Source organism: Rhopalosiphum maidis, chromosome 2, assembly GCF_003676215.2.
Source record: "Rhopalosiphum maidis isolate BTI-1 chromosome 2, ASM367621v3, whole genome shotgun sequence".
NCBI lineage: Eukaryota > Metazoa > Arthropoda > Insecta > Hemiptera > Aphididae > Rhopalosiphum > Rhopalosiphum maidis.
In genome coordinates this window covers 2,686,577-2,708,109 of record NC_040878.1, presented here as the reverse complement: position 1 = coordinate 2,708,109, position 21,533 = coordinate 2,686,577, and the positions used below count along the sequence as shown (strand labels likewise).

The 21,533-nt window shown below is 26.7% G+C and overlaps 2 protein-coding genes across 5 annotated transcripts; one reads left to right on the top strand and one right to left on the bottom strand.

Moving 5' to 3' along the window:
- The first annotated feature begins 61 nt into the window (after positions 1–61).
- Positions 62–20,677, top strand: LOC113551876 (transmembrane protein 47). 3 transcript variants are annotated; one of them, XM_026954425.1, is made up of 6 exons: positions 62–175; positions 15,931–16,007; positions 19,050–19,239; positions 19,308–19,457; positions 19,533–19,595; positions 19,661–20,677. In XM_026954425.1, exons 1-6 carry the CDS (start codon positions 112–114, stop codon positions 19,807–19,809), a joined length of 693 nt encoding a protein of 230 aa, XP_026810226.1. In that variant the 5' UTR covers positions 62–111; the 3' UTR covers positions 19,810–20,677. The 3 variants fall into 3 exon arrangements, with proteins under 3 accessions (XP_026810226.1, XP_026810227.1, XP_026810228.1); XM_026954426.1 differs by lacking the exon at positions 62–175 and adding an exon at positions 13,989–14,252; XM_026954427.1 differs by lacking the exons at positions 62–175; positions 15,931–16,007 and adding an exon at positions 17,815–18,372.
- Positions 6,018–17,512, bottom strand: LOC113551874 (serine-enriched protein-like). 2 transcript variants are annotated; one of them, XM_026954423.1, is made up of 8 exons: positions 17,055–17,512; positions 11,733–11,937; positions 9,254–9,398; positions 8,935–9,052; positions 8,005–8,162; positions 7,784–7,915; positions 7,472–7,657; positions 6,018–7,378 (listed from the first exon to the last, which is right to left on the bottom strand). In XM_026954423.1, exons 2-8 carry the CDS (start codon positions 11,924–11,926, stop codon positions 7,172–7,174), a joined length of 1,140 nt encoding a protein of 379 aa, XP_026810224.1. In that variant the 5' UTR covers positions 11,927–11,937; positions 17,055–17,512; the 3' UTR covers positions 6,018–7,171. The 2 variants fall into 2 exon arrangements, with proteins under 2 accessions (XP_026810224.1, XP_026810225.1); XM_026954424.1 differs by having other exon boundaries at positions 7,209–7,374; positions 17,055–17,509.
- Positions 20,678–21,533: the final 856 nt, after the last annotated feature.

Genomic DNA, 21,533 nt, shown 5'->3' with positions numbered 1-21,533 from the left:
AGACGTGATCGTGCACTACCTCGTAAAAAACGCATTATATCTATACCGTGAATGTGTATAATATATTACTTATATATTTATATAGTGTTTTAATGTTGTCAGTTTATTTGCATGTTTTTGTCCTTAAGATGGATAAAACTAAAAAACGTCAAAATCAAGCAAAATAATATTCCAGGTTTGTAAAAAAAATCTAGTTTTACTATTACTTCGGATAGAGAATATAAATCTCGCATTTTTGTCATTCGTGTAGCCCAAAACGACCTTTTGTAAATATATTTATATATCTACAGACAATAGCAATTTATTTCTTTAATTTAGCGGGTTCCAACCTCAAGTCGCAGCCCAAATTATTAGTCACCAAGGTTTTTACAGTGTGTTGAAACTGTTGAAAGTGTATACTATATATTATTCACCTATTATTCAAGCATGTTTTTTTTGAACATCCAAAAAAAAAATGTAGAAAGGAGATCGTTATGAATAGATATGTAGGTAATCAGTGTTTTCGTACATGTAATTTCTATTTTTATTATTTTATATTATAATAATTTAGTGTTATAACAACTGAGAATTATGTTTACAATTTATTATTTTCGGGAAAAATTAAATTTCAAATTTTAGGTTCACGTTCATAAAAAGTTGGTAACCACTGCTTTTAATTAAAACATTTGAAGCAATTGAATTATAATATTTTATATTTAAGTAAAACAATTATACAATATAGTCGATAAGTACCATTATTATAACATCACGTATTGAACAAATAAGTGTGTGCTTTCTAATTATCAAAACCTAGTTTAATTTTAAGTGAAAACTGAAAATAATGGTTTTTAATTTAAAGTTTAAAGAAACCAAAAATACGTAAACATGAAATATAAATCCATTAAAGTCAATAATATACTTCGCTGCTGATAAGGTCATCGCAATTTATACGTAGCCTATTATAGCAGACAACAGTACTAGCTTTTTCGATAACGCAACATTCTACTATCAGAGTAACATTAATTAAAATAATTAACCATACAATTGTACACAAATAGACTTCTGTTTATTGTAATAACTATATAATACTCAAATTAATGGCGTGAATTCTGATTATAATATTACGGAATATAAATACCTATGAATTGATTATAACGTAACGAAACCAAACACACGTCCATCGGCACGAATCCAATTTCTCGATTTCCGAATCATCGCTGCCCCCCAAAAAAACCAAATATATTATAATAATATTGCTTAATTATTTACTGTGTTTAAATAGTATAGGTACAAGTCTACCACTCACGGTTATCTACTAAATAAACACCTTTCAACCATACTTCCTAATCATTTCATCACATTTTATCTTTTAAATTTGTTTAATTGCGATAATAATTGAACCAAAACAACTGTAGTTATAATAACAAACAAGATGACAACGACAAAGACTTAAACAGTTAAGTTATACCTACCTACTAACTGCGGTCTGTCTTCGGAACAAGACAAGTAACGAAAATTATAAAGGATAAAAAAAATTTCCGTGGTTAGACAAAGACACAAGGTTTTATAGTTTTCCGCATACTAAAATTTATAATTATATATTAAATATTATATTAATAAGGTGACTAATCAAACATTTGCCATTTTATACTTTAATTATAGGTACGTCTATTCAAGTTTTAATTTTTGAAATTTTTTAGTAATTTTTTTACCATGTTTATTAATTATTATCTTATACAAATATATTAATAACGAGGTTTATTTTTATTTTTGCTCATGCTTAATAAATAATAATTCAAAAAATAAGCGTTTAATGTTTTTAATCACATTATGAACTATTTATAAAAAAAATAAAAATCATAACAATTTATGGTGAAAAACGGCAGAAAATACTCGCAGGTAAGTGACACTTTTACATGACATTAAAATTCGAGTAGATATTTAAAAGTGTGGTCTTAAAGTATACTTCAAAATTCAAAAAATCAGAATTTAAATAGATGCATATTATAATTAAAGAATGAATTAAGGCGAGCATACTTGGCGAATCACCCTGTAAATCTATTATATACCTAGCTGCTATCCAAGCCGGCGTGCCACTGCAGGGAAGTATTGAAAAATTCAATTCTTGCTGTTATTAATTAAAATGCAATTAATTCGCCTAAGAAATGCACGCAGTAAGACACGAGTCGAACACAGTAAGGCTATGCTAATTACAAAAATTCGACAATGATAATGCAAAATAATCATTAAAGTAGAATTACGACATTTTGACCACAAAACAATTTGTCGTAGGAAAGAATCTTGAAGGCTGATGAGTATCAATAGTTATGAAATCAATTTTTGCACAAGATAAATTGACAAAGGACGGGTCAGAAATCTAGCAAATATTCAAACGTAGTAAATTTCTATAATACATCCAATAATATACCGTATTCACTGCGTATAGTGCACCAATATACACTCATACGGGTTTATTAGTATTAAGTACTAAAATGACATAGTAGGGGACGGGGAGTGGGGACTAAAAACACACTAAATACAATTTGTACGATGTCAGTACACACTACGTGGCGACGTTTCCTTTCTCTGATCCACGCAAAGTAAACTTTTTTGACTCACGACACCCTTAGTCATTTTCTAAAAATCCAGAAGCATCCTATGTGCGCTATGCCCTATAGCCTATAGACTAAAAATATATTTTAAATGATTTCGCGGCACCCTATATAGGGTTACCCAGTAACGGCTAAAAAAGAGAAAACAAATATAGTGGCTTGATGTCCTCTTATAATAAACCATTTTGGATAGGTACCTATAATAATAATAATGGGTAATAGAAAAATATTTTTTAGCTGATGCGCCCTATTTCCCTGCAGAAGTTCATACGATTACTTATTCACAAACACGAAAATGTATATGTACATTATTGTTGGGTATATACTCATATACCCAACATCGGCCACATCATTCGAGAAAAAAATTAACCAAATTTGTTAATATTAGTTAAATACAACGCTATATCAGTGTCTTGTGGGGTACCTCGTTTTGTGCACTAATTCGACCAAGATGGGCAATTCACCTACAGTGGATACTGGATTTGAAAGAGTATTTTGTATGATTTCGGACGTAGTTCAAACTCTTCTCTAAATTGTTTTGATGTCTCTATAAGAACAGTAAGAACAATCTTTGAAATTGATCCATTAAACTTAATTGACATTACATTTTATCATTTTTATCATACATTTGAATAATACAAATTCATTTAAAATTTTTGTATTTGAAAAAAATCTCATATCAACACGTGCGGAACGGCTAGTCTATATCAATTTTTTTTTATAATCAATTGTAACCTTGTGTACGTATATGTATATACATAATAATATAATATATATATATACACACAAAAAAATTATTCAATTTTCATGAGCTAAAACAAAATCTAGTATAGCAACTTATACATAGGGGCCGATAAACGAAGCCAAAACACTTCAAAAATCGCAAAAAATATGTGTGTGCAAAATTAGCGACTATTCAATAGTTTTAAACTTTTAATGCTATAGGTACCCAGGTACTCTATACGATATTCTGTTCCGCGCGTTATCTATAATTCTAGACGACTTGGCGTCTGTTATGGCCACCAAAATAGTACTTAAAATAGTTGTATAGAATATTATAGTACATATTATACATATATACTCGTTGACTAAAATAATTGTGTCATCTAAATGTGAGATATTTATGTATGTTTTTTTTTTGTGATGCTGAATATTATTTTGTGGTGTAAGCAAAAAATACTGACGATAAATGAATGTGATTTGTTATATAAATAATAGTTAAAATATAGGCACCTATTACTGATATTAACTAGAAAGTACATATTTATATTAGTCTTATAGTTTTTAATTTTACATGACTAGAATGAAGTATGAAAACATCGAAGCCATTCATGACTGCTCATACCGCATAAGCCTAAATATACATTACTATATAGCTCATAAATATAGGTCTAAGACGTGCTACGATAAAGACCGTAAACAATTTTGTTCGCTCATTTTAACTCTGCAAAAATATATTTTTTTAATATTTAATTTCTGTTTATAAGTTGATTATACAAATTCAAATAAATATATATATTTATTATTTTTTTATTGACATAATATTTATTTAAGTTTTTATTATGATAAAATTACAATAATACAATTTTATTTTCTGAAGCAAAAAAATATTCGGAGTATTTCAAAATGCATGAATAAAATTTCGGACGATTAATTTATGATAAGTAGTGGATCCAAATTTTGTGGGATACTGGAGTACCATCGCTCCAGCGAAGTCTCATCAAAACTTTAAATATTTAAATATCAATAAATCATAAACTGCTTGTCCCAAGTTTGATTTATTTACATAAAAATTCTACGAATAATTTTCGGCTTAGGAATATGAAATTAAAATTGCATGTACACATGTTATCGTATAAAAAATAAAAAAAATATAGAACGATAAAAAATAATAAAAATTTTATATATTATTAATATAATATCGTTTATAATTAAAATCAAACATTTTATAACTTTATGTAGAATAAATATATTATGATCATGGGAATTAGAGGATTTTCTACTTTTTAATGTTTATGAATTCACGAATATAGTATAGTTTTTAAAAATTTAAATACCCACATAAAGTATTAATGTAAATTTAACTATTTATATGCAATTTTTAATCTCAAATTAACCCAAAATTTGAAAGATCAAATTAAATTTTTTAAATTATAATCAAGTATTTTTTTCTCTGATTAACAAACTCCCAAATTAAATGAATGCATAAAAACGGTTATGTATAAACAATGAGAACATGATACATAAAGTGTGCAGTACTTAATGTATATATCTATTGTAACTGTTGTAAGGTTTATATAATATTATACGAGTTTATGATATATTTAAATATATAAAAACGAACCAATTTCATAAGATTTATTAATACAACATTAAATAAAAGTACTATAATTTATTGCAGTAAACATTTTAATATAATTTTGAATAAATTAATAAGTATAATGAAATAAGACAATTTTCAAAAGAGAAGAGTATATTTATAAATGTATAATGTATGGTTATATATATATTATAAAATATATAACACAAATAATCTAAACATTTAAATTAAATAAAAAAATTCAAACAATCAAAGTTAAAAAACGATATTGTTGTAACTTGAAAAAAATTTGTAATTTAATTTAATGTATCAAAGATAAGATAGTAGAGTATTTTGGAAAAATATTCAATAAAATAATAAAATAGCTGATCTACTTAAAAAAACAATAAATCAATTTGAATAGGCCCCTACTTATATTATATAGTTATAAGTAGTTATTATTAAAAGTAGGTACTTAGATATTAGTTATTAATAATAAAGTATACACAATACAGGTCATAAACATAATTCGTTTACAAATTTTTTTATGTTTTTATTTTGTATACAATATTTGCATAAATTATGGAGTAGGTATAAAACTTATTAGATTATTTTATAACTTACATATGCATTGTATTTTAAATTTAGAATAGTCAGAAGTACAATTATATAATTTATAAATATTAATTTTCCATAATAGTATAATTCTTTATTATTAAGTACCTGTAAATTTTAATTTAGTAATTAAGTTTTTATTATTTAAACAACTCGTTTAAATAAAATAAAAACATTTTAATAAGTAGGTATAGTAGATAAATTATAAATATATATATATAGTTTATATTTTCATAAATACTTAAAGGAATGTATTAAAGAAACTATATTCTATATATTATGTTTATTTTATTAATTAAGTTTAAAATAATTATAAAGATTATAATTTCTATACAAAGTACATAATAACATTCATATTTAAATTTCATTAGTATTATTAAACAAAATTATTAAATATAACTATCAATAAAAGACACATAAATAATTTAAATAGAATAGGCAACATATATATAATTTAAAAATTATTTGTTAGATTTAAATATATATATATATATATAAATACATTTTGGCACAAATCATGTAATATAAATCTTTAAAGTTATAAACGTGGGCAACAATTAAGATAATCACATGCCAATGAAATTAAAATTAACAAAGTTATTTTTTCCATTGGATTCTACAATATTTTATCAATAAAAAATTATATGAATTTGAGTTGGCAGTTTTAATAAAGGGGTGATTTTTTAGTTAATACTAATTATCCTGAAAAGTATGGACGTTTTTGAAAGGTATTTTTTTACACAATTTAAAATCATTACATTCAAGTTGTCTGAAAAAAACATAAGCTATTTTTGATTTATTTTTAGAATTCTATGTTTGTGCTTCAAAAATATATTAAAAACATAATAAATATTAATTTGATAAATGACATAAGCTAAAAATCGTACCTATTAAATAGAATCAATCAACATGAATAAATGATTATCTAGTGTCTTTAATTTGAAATAAGAACCAAATAGCTATTTTATCAACACGTTAGTTTTAAAAAGAAGGTAATAAACTAAATTGTCAAACTGTGCACGAACAATATATTATAGTGTTTAAAAATGTTTAAGAACAGAAAAAATTGAATTTGAATATAAATATCATAACGATTTAAAGATACCTATAGTAGGTACAATAATGTATCATGTATATTAAATAATTCAAATAGTTAAACATCTCATTGGTATAGGTGATTTCTTTTGAATTTGAACGATCGGATTGGAGTCAATTTAAATCGAACTTTATATGGATCTCAAGTTAATTCATTTTTGATAAAATGCTTTTATTTTTGAATACATATATATTCAATATATATATTTGTATGCATAGGCGTGCGCAAATAGGATTTGAAATGTATGTAACTATTATATTACGCTCACGTTATTGTTAAAGGTAACTTTAGATTATCATTGGTCCTTAATAATAATACATTTTGTATTTAATTTTAATATTAATTGTATGTATAATAATATGATATTTTTTTTTCAAGTAAAATTCATTTTAGTAACCATCACAGTCTTTTTATTAGAATAAATCTGATTGTTTAATGTTAATAAATATTTTATAATTATAATTAATTAGACGCAATAATATCCAATTAATAACAAATTGGAAGTGTTTGTTTAAATAAAACCAAGGTTAAGGCTAATGCGCACGCCTATGAACTTGGAGTTCTCTCGGATCAAGTTTTGTCAGAACCAACCAGATCGCTAGATCCAATGGAGCTAATAGTCGAGCTGGAACCATGGTGTGTGCCTGAACTCTGCACCGACATGGTTCTTTCAGCCGTTACGGTGCCAATTGTACTACTGATGCCCATCAGTCCATGATAATTACCCATTCTCAAGGCCCTCTTCAGTTTGTCGGGATCGACACAGGAGGGGTCTGCCTAGAACAATAACATCATGAGCACTTATTCACGAACCAATAGAACTTTAGTAGGTACTATGATAGCCACATTTTATTGAAATTTGTTGCGCACCTGATACGCTAATGATGTCATGATCACTTCGTATGGAACCAGTTTTAAAGGTTCCACTTCATTCATAAGTACATTAGCCGGTATTTTGTGGTATTGAATGGACGACATGAAATTTTCCACAAAAACTTCTTTCCAGTCGACATTCGGATTTGTATCACCATATTTCATCGTCCACATAAGCGCGGCCTTAATAATACAGTTGTAAATTTGAGTTAGTGGTTAGTCACACTCTTTTCGCGAACAAAAAAAATACAAATATATGTTTATAATATAAAAATAAAAATATAATATAATGCTATACATAGGGTATACCTGAAATTTAGTGAATTCGTCTGCCTTCAGTTCATCTCTGCTTAATATCAACCGGACCACGTGTAGCGGTAATAGTGCGAATGATCCAAGGTTTAACACTTCGTTTCCGTGCTCGTCGACAAACTCCAAAACCTAAATATTTAGCGTCAAAAAAAAAACCAAAGTAAACCAAATATAATGGCGAATAATATTTTATAAGAGACAATATTATAATACGTTACCTTCTGAACGAGGCTTTTGGTACATTTGTATTGAATATACCGCTCTGCCGATGACAAGAGTGCGCAGACCGTGTCCACATTTATGCAACACTGAACAAAACCCGTGCAAGCTTTCCGCAGATCTTCCAGGCCATAATAATCTGCTGCATTCAGTACTCCTAAACATATTATTTAGAATATCATCGAAAATATAATTTACTTTAGTAGTGGTTTTTAAAATACACTTATAGCTTCTACAGTGGCGTCGTTTCAGTTTTTGTTTGACTAGGGCAACTACTAACTGATTTGCCGACTCAAAATTTTTCCACGCAGTTCACATATAATAGTGCCATAGTTGACGAGGAGAGAAGGGTACATTTTTAGGTAGGTATATGAACGTCACACACAGGATTTTGAAGTATTAAATATAAACAATTTTGTCAAATATAGAATAATTGAGCAATGTGTAAATAAATAATAAATCGGTAATAGGTACCTTTTAATACTGCAGATTCACAAGTAGTTATAGCAGTATTTACAGTCACATACATAATGTAAATACTAAACATCTTGATTAATAATATAATATATTTCTTTAAAAAATACAATAAGAAAATTAACAATAAATTTTTACTTATAAAATATTCAATATTATGATTTATAACAATGGCCTTAAGTAGTTAAAAATAAGACTTCATATAATTTTTAAATGTGCCGACTTAAGGTTGATGTAAATGTTAGACTAGGGCAAATTCCCAAGTTGCCCCCCTCCCCAAATGATGCTATTGAGGCCATAACAGTATAAAATACTTCTGTAATAATGAATCTTTAAAATTTAAATGAATGTATTTAAATATATAATATACACTTGCAGAGACTTGAACGACGTTTACAAAAAGTACGTAATTATTATTATTAAATTATTATGTATTTCTATTTAACTTGACTCACCCAATAATGTTCTGGGTTGCAAAGTTACACAACCAGTGTGTATATATTCAATGAGTTGGCGAAACACGTCTGGTTCGAATTCATCAACTACGACTGTTTGGTGTTGATTGGATTGAGTCTAAATAAAACATATAATGATAAAATAAAAAAAGTAAACACAATATGTCCTATATAGTTAATTTTTTTGTTTCGGGAAAAAAATTTCGAATTTAATCTATTTCCGTCAATCAAGTTATGATTAAATTAAAATTTGGTACAATTAATTACTTTTTACTATAGGAACCTAATTTTATAACATTGAATCAAATTATAACCATACTTGTGTATTGGCATTTTTTACATTGAGAAGTGGTTCACTGCTTCGTTTAAGAAATGTAGGCCGTCTTAGTTTTGTGGTCTCTTTAGGTAAAACTTCTTTTTTTCTTTGAGGGCTCGGTGGTTGGTATAACATTTTATGGAATACTCTAAAAGTACAATATTTGATCAATTATATTTATACGATACCAAACAATTTTTTTTTATAAAGCTATTTTATAATTTAATCTTAATGTTTATTAAATTATTAAATTGATAATTATATAATATTATATTATAATTTACAAGATATATATATATATATATATATATAGCATTAATTATTTATTTTATATATACATTTATATGAATAATACAAATTCTCTTTTTTAATGATCTTATATACAGGTGACTAGGTAGGTACATTATTAAAATGTATAAATGTATCACAAATGAATACATTAATATTTTATATTGAACCGTTAAATCATAATAATTCATAAAAAAATATCACTAAAATCACCTATTTACACAATTACAACTCTTACGCCTTATAAGTTATAAGTTATAACTTAGAAAAATAATTCATACTATATCCATTATCCATAGAATAGTTCAATTTTTTATCAATCTAGCTTGTTCACAACAAGCTGTTGATGCTCCATTTATATATTACTTCTATATAATTTTGTCAAATACATGATCTATATAATAATAATAATATTTTCTCTTAAGTTATATTTTTTAATATTTCATTCATTTTTATATTATAAATTCTATTGTAACACTATGATAAAATAACAAAAACTAAATTTGGTAATTATAATAAAATAAAAAAGTAATAATAAAGTACTAAGATCGATGAGTTTTATTGTAACAATCCAAATTGTCACAATTCTAAATTCTAATGCCAAAATGTAACAGTACAAGTAAAAATGTAAAGCGCATAGAATTTCATTATAACATCTATTATTTATTAATAATAGATTATAAATTATTATATTATCCTATCCTGTGATTGCACCCAATTAAATTACACGAAACATAAAATATGATATAATATTATAATGGCGTAGTGCAAAACTACAAACTTAGTTTATTTTTCTGTTACTAATAATTACTATAAGCTAATTGAGTTGTGAAGCGGAAAGCTTATTCGAAAAAATAGAGTAAGATATATAAATATTTTAATATTTTAGGTATTTAAAATATCAAACACAATAAATACTGAAAATAGTATGATGCACTAATATAAATTACGAAATATACATTCATTAACTTTTTTTCAGGAAATTTACTAAATTCGTTTAAAAAATATGTTTGTGTATTTTTTTTTAAACGTGTTATTTTATTAGAGTGTAATACCTAGTAAAAATTATGTGTTCTTCAAATTCTAACCATCATTGTCCAATAAGACACCCTTGAATTAAATCAACAAGATAAGTATTCTTAGAATTTTATTATATTGTGTGTTGACTTGTTGTAAAATAATTAAAAAACTATTATTAAAGTATTAAACGTGGCATATTAATGTTTTGATCATATCACGTTGTTGTTTTGATCATTAATCTTGGCATGTTTACGTAATCATTTCAACGTTATTATATAGAATACAGAATACAGATACACTTAATATTTTCTACTCGTAAAGTCATAACTCATAACTTATAAGTATAATAGTTATCGACTATGGTTTACGGGATTAATAAATATAAATATCATAACTACCTACTCTGAATCGATGAAAAGCTCTTACACAAATAAATATGTCACACATAATTCTATTCATAACCTAAAGTTTTTAATATAAATGACAATAGTTTTGATCAAATAATTTAATATTTTTAAAATGATGGGCGCATTTACTTATTACTTATTACTGTGAAGTAAAATAAGTACTGCCTTATCTAAATAATGAAAAACTAAGATTCTACGAATTTATTATCAAGTACCTAGTTAGTTCTTACTATATATTATAAGTAAGACATTTTATTATTCGTTGAATAAGACTGATGTATTAAAAATTAACATAGGTATATTATTTTATGTCTTTAACTTTAAACTTTTAGAGCATATATTATATACCTAATAATTCCATGATTTTATGATGATTTACACTGTATAATACACATCGTTAATTATTGATTAGCTGGTTAGTATGGTTACTATACCTAGCTAGTATAGCTATATATAAAATAGTTTATTCAATTTTATATCGTTATGTAAGTATTTAGTCGTGAGTATTATAGGTAATAGGTACCTATGGATGGATAATTTCTTACCACCTCTAGTTTAGTGGTTTCTATTGATTTATTCTAATATTTAACTTTACATTAAACTTAATATACATATATTGTTTTATAAAGTACAGAGCGTTGTATTGTTGGCTGTTGTTATATTATTCATGTATAATTTCAGCCATTATATAACGTATTTTTTATTTAGTACATACCTATTGCCTATTATAATAAAACAAAAAGTAATTAAAAGTGTAAATATCTTACCGACTCCTTGCAGCTAAGACAGCTTTTACAGCACACACTGGTTCTCTCGTTTCACCGACTAAAAATGTTACATCACATAATTCGGGCATACTGGCCAAGAACGCCATATCATCAGCTAGGCCATTTTTGTTTTCGAACACACTTTGGTCAAGCTCGTCATCGGTTGATTCCATGTCTCCTTGTAGTCTCATCATTTACCACATATCTATAAGAAACCAATAATAATTTAAATTACAAAAGCAACAAACTACAATACTTTTAAACTTGTTTTAACTTTCAAGTGTATTATTAATATGAAAACAGAATTTATTCTGAAATTTACAGTAGATACATTCAAAAATTGCTGAACATTGATCAGTGGACTTTTTTCGTTCTCGTAACCTTAAAATCTGTATACATTTACGAAAGTGTTGGTATACATAATGCATACTCCATGCGCACTACGCGACCTATTTACAAATTTGTTTTAGACTGCATACTAGTTATAAATTTGTATATTCTTAAGTGTGGAAAAAAAATTAATAAATATTATTTTGATTTTATTATACACAATATCTATTGAACAACTCTTGCTAAAAAAAATTAGAATACTTATATGAATTTATGAAAATAAAAATACTATTATAGATAAACTTTATTATTTATATTTGAATCTATAATACTATAATGCATTTAATTGCCTTTACATACTCTCCAGGATTTTTATATTATAATACTATAAGTCTAATGTCTATACTTTATGTGTCACGACATTTTCAAAATATTTAAGGATTTAAGCCTATTTATACAGTAAAACACCTACTGTAATCTGTATTTATAATAATATAATAAAATAAATTACTATAATAGCAATATAATTAATATATCACACAATAACAATATACTATAAAGTAATATTGGGCTGTGTTTATTCGGAATTGTTTTTTTGTATACTACGAACCGAATCACCATTGAATTGAATTAATAATGTATTAAACATTGTACAGTAGGTATACTCGACACCTACAGTTATACCTATACTTTCCGGACTTTTCCGCTTTTTGTTACATAGAGAAAAGAAAAGGCTTGATTTTTGTTTTTTTGCATACCGTGCCAATGAAGAACGTTTAGAAAATAAATATATAAAAATATATAATTGATATAAATTGATACATACAATAATTTTTAGTTTAATATATTTAAATTAACTATTGTCTATTAATCAAGTAAGTTTCATTAGTATATCGTAACGTAAATATCTAAGTAGGCGACATCCACGCTTTTGATAGAATTTGAATTTTATACTTAGATAAATTATTGTAGGTACTTATTTTAATCGTAGTGAAAATTTTTATTTATTAATACAAATAGATAGGTATGTAGACATGTAATTGTTATTAATTATTATACATTTTTATTTTTTTTATATATTAATTCAATAGTTTAGAAATTACTCAGTCCCTGTTTAGATTAATTTTTTAATTCTAATTCATTTATCATTTTTATCATTCATTTATTGACACCAAAAATAAAAAGGTAATATTCTAAAACCGCTAGATTGGTTAAGTTAAAAAAAAATGAAACGATAATTGGAACAAGTTCCTATTATAGAGGAACTGAATTTGGAGTGAGTTCCTTCTTTGAATAAGGGACGGGGATCTGGAACGAGTTCATATATATAGGAACTGAACGAGGAACGGAACGAGATCTATTTAAAAAGGAACTTTCCTAACACTGATCTAAATTGAGTATAAAATAATGATATGAATGTTATAAATAAAATATAAAATAGGTATATAGATTTAATTTGTCTTTATTTTATCTGATTATTAAAAACTAAATTAAATAAAAAATTTATTTTTTGAAATTTCAAGAGGAACTGTGATTTTCGTTCACGTTGCTCAATAAAAAGAATTTGTTCATATTCTTTTTCCATTCTTTTTAAATGAAGCAGTTCCAAGTTTCGTTCCTACAAAAAGAACTCGTTCCAGGAATCCGTTATTTTTGGAATGAGTTCCTCCCAGCACTGATTTAGATGTACTTAAATAGTTAAATACCTATTGTAAAGAAATGTAATTAAATAATTGAAATGATATAAAATAATTATAATAACTAGTAACAATTTAGTTTATACGTAGATATTTCAGAGTTGTTATATGGTCAGACTGTTTGCTTATAAGCAAGTGATAGTGGCACTGAATAGATATAGTACATATTATTATTTACAATAAAATTGGGTTTTTTATTTCATAGTTGATAATAATACACGATAAATACACTCACGACTCACAGTCCACGCTCCACGCATAAAAAAAAATAATAAAAAACAATCATTATTTATTATTCAGTACGTCTCTTACCCACGGCCACGGTCCTTATCATTGTTAGTGCAGTGTTTATGTAGTTATATGTTGCGTCATTCAATATTTATTTTGGAGACTTTGGTGTTAAATACCTATTGCTGAACAACTATTGTCTATTACAGGTACTATGTGGATTTATATATACCATATTTATATTGGACACTAGTCTACACGAGGTGTAAGTATTGATCTTATAATAATATGTGTCAATGTGATTAGTACCTACACAGAAATTTAGGTCAACAATGAAGTGCATAAATTCACTTTTAATTAATACATGTTTTTATAAGTAGTCAGAATATTTGTAATGGTAGGTTTTTAGTAGTTTGTATGTACACATTTAATTGGAGGATTTTGAAATTATTTACCTATTTTGCATTTAACAATCTTATTATACTTTCTGTTTATGACTAATCGGAATAACAAATATATAATATATATAAATAGGTAATATAAATGCAGTACATACTTAATAAGTATACCTTTATAATGTTCATAATTTTAAACATTTTTTTTTTTTTTATAGCCATGCAAGTAATACGATTATATTTTTATTTGTTTTGTAGGAAATATCTTTGTTTACAATTTATATTTCTAACTAATGGGTTTGTAAAACAATTACATTTTAAATTTATTTATTAAGCTTAACCATTATTAATTGTGCATAATAAACAAATAATGAGTAAAGAATGTTTACAAATTTCATTGAGGGTTCATATTATGATCTAAAAAACAAAAAAATATTTGTCTTGCAAATAGTGATTACAATGCATGTGATCAATATATTTATAAAAATGTTTAAAATTGATTTAAATAGACGATCATAGTATAACTATTTAAAAAAATATATTTAAATCAAGTAAAAATGAATTAGTAGACATAACAATAACTACCTATTTGGATTATTCTTTATTTCTCTGTCTCAATTATTTATTATTTTGTCTATGATTTAAAAAGACAAAAGCCATTAAAGTCAGTGTGTATGTATTATATTTATAAAAGATAGTCAATCATTATAGGTTTTGTAGAATACATAAAGACATCTAATATTTGGATCAAATAATTTTTAGAAGTTAATAATATATTAAACAACTATCTTGATTATTTTGTTTCCATTTTATTTTATATTAAGTACTAATTATTTGATTTTTAAACAAGTTTCAATATAATATATTGAAACATTAATATTTGTAATAAATGGATTTTATTTAATTTTAGGAAGAGAGGGTTAAAATTATCCTTAAAAAAATAAGCCAATGAATAGCTTTAAAACAAATTAATAAAAATTTTAATTTTGAGGGTGCCGATCTCCGGCTACAAATACCACATTAATTAATGGTAAATTTAATGTAAAATGTCAAAGCAATCGCCTTAAGATTTTATTTTGTGTTATATTTTTATAAAATGTTCAGTAGCAATCCAGGGGTTAAAATAATTTTTTTTTATAATTACGTGGTAAAAATATTAGCACTGCTTTGTTATTGCTCCGACAATAGATTTGGTTATTATAATAATCTAATAATTTGATGAATCTTAGAAAAAATGTTCTTTCATACTATAGGTATTTATCACAATTGGATTGTTTAAAAACCAATTAAATACTTTTGTTATAATATTGAAAAATTCTAATGACATTTTGTTTAAAATATTAAATTGTATAGTATTTGTGTTTAATAATTTTTTACCTATTACAACTTACAAACCTCATATAATTTTTCATTTTAGTACTTCAGGGGTTTTTATTGTTAACTAATAATTTCTACATTACATATTTGATCTTGTTTTTAATTTTAAACTAAATTTAGTTTAGTTTCTTCAAATATTGTTTTAACATATTTTTTTTATTATATTTACAGTGAACAAGTTCAAAAAAAATAACATGGCTCAAGTTTCGACTACTGTTGAAACTATTACTATTACTAGACCTTTAAAAGTAAGTTATTTTATATTATTCATATTTAATTAACTCTATACTGAAAAAATATATGTGTGTTTATTGATTTTTATCAATCAATTCAATCTTATAGATGCATGTATAATAAAAGATGATATTATTGTTTGTGATATGACTAATTATTATCTGTATTGGTGTGTATACATGAGTGTGCCTGGTCAATGGTCACCTTTAAACATTTTATAATTAGATCACGAATAGTGGTCTTTTACCTGTTGTTACTAAATGATATATATAACAAATTGTTATTATTATTATTACATATTATGTAACAAATTAAAAAGAAATTACATTTTTAATATTTAAAATTCATTATGAATTTACTTGACTTCTCAGGAAATGACTTAAATACAGAAGGGGCTCCAAAAATACTGCAACAAGTACCACTTGAAATTTAGGTCTATGCACGCCTCTTTTAAATATCTATTAGTCCAAATGAATATAGCTTATAATTTCTGTTTAGACCATGACAACACGTGTTAATCAAGTGTACCATAGGTGATAGGTTACTCATAAGGTTTCTGAACAGATAATTGTTTTGTCCTTAAAAATAACTTTAAATTGTTCACAATTAAAAAGTTCTGTAAAAATTGCTTTACTTAGCCGTCTAAACAATTACATAAATTACAAACATTATTGTAGAATAAATAAAAAAAAAAAATCTTTAATTTTAAGCTTTTCTCATAACAAATAAATGTCTACTTTGGATTACAACTGATGCAAATGGTTAAAATATTTAAATATGATGAAAATAAAACAATGAACCATATGCTACTGTATATTATGTGATGATTTCATTCAACTAGTAGTTGAGTTAGTTTACAACCTAGAAACATATTTATTTTGTAATTTTCAGAATATAGTGTACTCCTAATAGATACAATTATAATTGAACGCTATGGTTTTTTAAGTACAATCATAAAATGATTCAGTACCTGTGCAAGATTATATTCTAATAATATATATTATACTACTAGTACTACTACTACTACTACAGGTAATAATAATAATAGAGATAATACTTACTTTGGATCAATTTATTTCCGTCTATATATCGTTTCTATCGCAGTCGTCGATAATGTATGATTTTTCGTATACGGTGCCGTTTGTGATGCTTCAGGAGTCTATTCAAATATATAAAATGTAATACTATATACGCGCTGTGCGTCCGTTTTATTTCGATCCGTCAGCGACGTATGGGTGTAGTGAATATATTATACATATATATATATATACTAATGGGAAGAAAAAATCATAAATTTACGTTGGACCGTGTGGAGTCGTTCTAGACGGGGGTGTGGTCGACTGTTATGTAATAGAGTGACTTTAGAGATGTATAATTTGGTATATGAGTGAAAATATTATTATGTTTGAGGTTTGCTGATGGTGATCATACGGGACACGGTAACGTTGCGACGCGATAACTGTAAAGCTCTTGTAAATATATACAGTAATACAGGACGTCTATATTACGTATATTATGTATGTCGCTTTATCGCCTATATATATATAAGGTAATAACCAGTAACCACCCTTGGCGGCGGTCGTGTGTAAAGTCTTCGCGGCGGCGCGTTCGACGGCGCGTCTCATCGATCGAACCCGCGCGCGGGCGACCCGCCCGCTTCCGCGTTCCTCGAAATGGCTTTTTCTATGCGCGAATTTCCTCTAAAGGTGAGCTACGGGCGGGGTAAACTCTTGAGCTTGCGCGTGCCAATCGCATAGATCCGCGCAGAGAGGGACGATATTATACTCTGTGTGTGTGTGTGTTTATGTGTATGTGTGCGCGCGCGCTTCTACGTATATTCTTGCGAATGTTTTTTATTGACGTTCCGGATAAGGGTAGAGTCCTATAGCAAATCGAATGTCCGAAGATAGTATACACGGAAATCGAACGCGGACTGCCGAAATCAATTTGTTCTCGGAATAGCTACAAATATATTATATTGTTATATCCGGCTTGTCGTTGCGCACGTGCTCGCGGAATAATATTTACACGCGTTTAATAAAGTACAGTGTCTTTACACCCGAACTCTTCCGGTATATTTAACAAAAAATAACTATATAGTCATTTCTGTCTGACAACGCACATTGTATTAAACACGCTCTCGTCCGTGTATTATACACATTTTAAAACCGATAAAGTTGTTCTGGGCATTTTGCCCAGAAACGCGTATACAAGACGGGCCCGCAATACAGCGGCAAGCTGGTCCTGTCACGGACGGCCGTGGATACTACGTGGCAGCGGCGCCAGGAACTGTCGCTACATCCGGCGACGGCGACGGCTGCTGAAACGGAAGACTGGCACGGCAGGTCGATGCAGTCCGACAAGGGTTACAGCGCTCAGGTTAGGACGAAGTATTAAGGACAGGCAGAACTATTTATATATTTACACTTGTCTGCAGTTGTTATTGGTAAATAAGTATAATGAGTGATGTTGGTAGGAGATGGACGAGGGTAATAAGTCGTGCAATTTTCCCCATTTATTGGACCAAAAGAGTATGATAGTTATTGTTTCTAGGATCAGTTTTTGATTTGTATATTTCAATAAGTCATTTAGTTTTTAACTATAGTGTTTGTGCTATTGAAATAGGTTTCATTCCTTTCTGCAATACTACTGAGAATTAATTGTTTTATTAGTTATGTAAGATGTAACTACCATGAGCCCATGACTATACACACGAATACACAATATAATCACAGTGTAATTTATTTTATTTTGTTTATTTAATGGAATGAATAAATAAATAATAATTTTAAAATGAAATTAAGTTTATCTATAAATATAAATAAACCTATATATGCATATTTTTTTAATAATAATTTATATTAAATTTATTTGTTAATTATTTTATTGTTGATTATAATTATTTATAGAAAAATCAAAATCAAAATACAAAAGTATTTAATAATAATATACAAGTATGCTAAATATTTTGATTTTCATCAAAAAAATAGCTTGCTGTATTAGGATTTGGTCAATTTTAGGACTTGTAAAATTTATAATATGTTACATTTTCACAGGTGATCGCGTTGATATGTGGTTTAATTGTAATTGTTTTGATGCTGTTGACATTGACTTCCACTGATTGGTTATTGTCGGCCGGTTGGCGTCAAGGTTTATTTTCTCATTGCATTGCGGTCAATGCACCTACCCCATTACCATTTAATGTACCTGATAATGGTCCAGATTGTTATCCAACACGTGAAGTTGGTATGTAACAGGTTTCATTCTTTTTATTTATTTAACTTCAACTAATTTTATTGTATTTAATATCTTAGGATACATAAGAGTGGCTGCAGCTTTATGTATAGTTACATTGGTCACAGACATAGTGGCTACTCTTTTAACGGGGCTTGGGTTGAGAAGCAAAGATCAACGGACCAAGTACAAGTTTTACAGAGTAGCTGTTTACGTTATGTTACTTGCATGTTTGTATATCATAATAATCTTTATATTTGTGTTTTAAAAATCATTGTAATTAACTTTTGTTTTTGTTTTTTTAGTATTGTCCTTATTGATAGCGTTGATTGTGTATCCAGTATGTTTCGCAGCTGAATTAAATTTAGGTAAAGTTACTTATGATCATTATTGTTAATTTAACTATTACTTATGTATTAATAAAAATTTTTAGGGAACCGTACTGTGTGGGAGTTTGGATGGGCATACGGCGTAGGATGGGGCGCCGGAATATTTTTGTTTGGTGCTGTTGTATTGCTGTTATGCAACAAAGAATCTGAAGAAATCTACTATAAAGAACGTAAAGTGACATCGTCCGCCTAGTGTGCGGCGCCCCTGCCTGACGTAGTACTTTAGTGACCTTCCTCCGTTGGTCGGACGACGGGCAGGGTGATCTTATTGTTTTTATGATAAGACAGTCATTACCATGATTTACTAACAAACACGTCATACATGTTAAAATTCAACTTACATCATTGATTTTTGACAGTATATAACTATTCTGGTGGGGGAATATTTGCTTTGCGCACATTAAACTAAATACAATTGTAAAAGATTCTTTAATTATAATCAAATTAGCATAGGTTTTTTATAGATAGAATGATAATTTTTTTTCATGTTTTAACTTTAATAACTTGAGATTTTTGTTGATCAAGTGAAAAGTTAAGATAGAATTTTGTATTAACTAAATAATTATTGACATGTGATTGTGGGTAGTCTGTGTTTTATTAAAATTATCAGCATTATTGTTTACGATTTATGAGTAATGAGTATCAACTATTTAAATGTATTTTAAAACATTTCTCATTGTTCCAAATTAGCAATGTGTTTGACCTTATATCATTTCTTTAATTTATATTATTAATTCAAGTTTAAAAAATGTCTAATTTAAATTATATTATAGTTATTAATAGTCAACATACCGACGACACCATGTAAAAATAATACTAATTTTGTGTAACACGAGTTCTTTTATAATGTACTATCTGATCAAGTGTAATAAGTAATAACATGTTCATATCTAATATTATCTATTGTTAAAATATTTAAATTTAGTAGTAGCAAAAACAAATGTAAATATTATAATATTTTGTATATCATACTATGTTCTGGCTTGTGTTTGATACCACAAGCAGTAGCCAAAGAGAGTTGACCCTGCCAAAGAACAAAAAAAAAAAAAATGAAAGAAAAACTTCTTCTATTAACATTCCTATATGCATATGATTTCTATATTTTGTTGATTGTATATAGTATGTACTCACCCTAACCTTGTTAAAGACTATTCCGTTATATATTTACTAATGTTTATTTTCCCGTTGATTTTTTTATACAAAGCATTTTATCAATATATTATTGTATTCTTGCCTATTATTATAATTTTAATTAAATATAAATTAGTGACACACGATAGATTTTATATAAACATATGTATAACAATTATTTAATATTTGTGAGAAATGATAATCTCCAACATAATATGTTATTATTTTAAGTTTTTTTATATTTTTAACTATACATATTAAGGACCTTTGTTAAAACTACATATCTTTAAAATGAGCTGTTTTTATAGTGCTCCTAATTATTTTACCCTTAAGATTTACAGATCAACCGTCCATCCTAATATATATCTCCCTTTAAAAATGTATTTTTATGTTATTTGCACATTTTGTTACAATTAATTTGCTATAGTTCTATTATACATAATTGTAGAAACAATTATTTTGGTTTTCATTTACTAAATTAGCTGTGTCAAATAATTTATTAAATAATATTTCTAGTACATATTATATCCTTTGTAATAATGTACATAACTGCATTTTTCTTTCAAACCATTGTTGTAAGTATTTAAATAAATATACTATTAACTGTAATTTTTAACTTCAAAAATGTATATTCTTACTTAAGCCTATAGGCTATATGTTAAAATACAACACTGTAATTTTGTTAGTGTATTGTAAAAAGAAATATTAGGATCATTTAATTCTTTAGACTTGAGGTACAGTTTTTCTGCAGCATTTGGTGTCAACTACCAATCTGGACATATTAAG

Excerpts from the sequence above, each read along its gene's own strand:
- LOC113551876 (XM_026954425.1), top strand. The coding sequence starts at position 112 with ATGTTTTTGTCCTTAAGATGGATAAAACTAAAAAACGTCAAAATCAAG. Across the intron at positions 19,458-19,532 it reads TTACGTTATGTTACTTGCAT|TATTGTCCTTATTGATAGCG; the intron begins GTTTGTATATCA and ends TTGTTTTTTTAG. Across the intron at positions 19,596-19,660 it reads CGCAGCTGAATTAAATTTAG|GGAACCGTACTGTGTGGGAG; the intron begins GTAAAGTTACTT and ends AAAAATTTTTAG.
- LOC113551874 (XM_026954423.1), bottom strand. The coding sequence starts at position 11,926 with ATGATGAGACTACAAGGAGACATGGAATCAACCGATGACGAGCTTGAC. Across the intron at positions 7,916-8,004 it reads CCAAAAGCCTCGTTCAGAAG|GTTTTGGAGTTTGTCGACGA; the intron begins GTAACGTATTAT and ends CTAAATATTTAG. Across the intron at positions 7,658-7,783 it reads ACGAATTCACTAAATTTCAG|GCCGCGCTTATGTGGACGAT; the intron begins GTATACCCTATG and ends TGTATTATTAAG.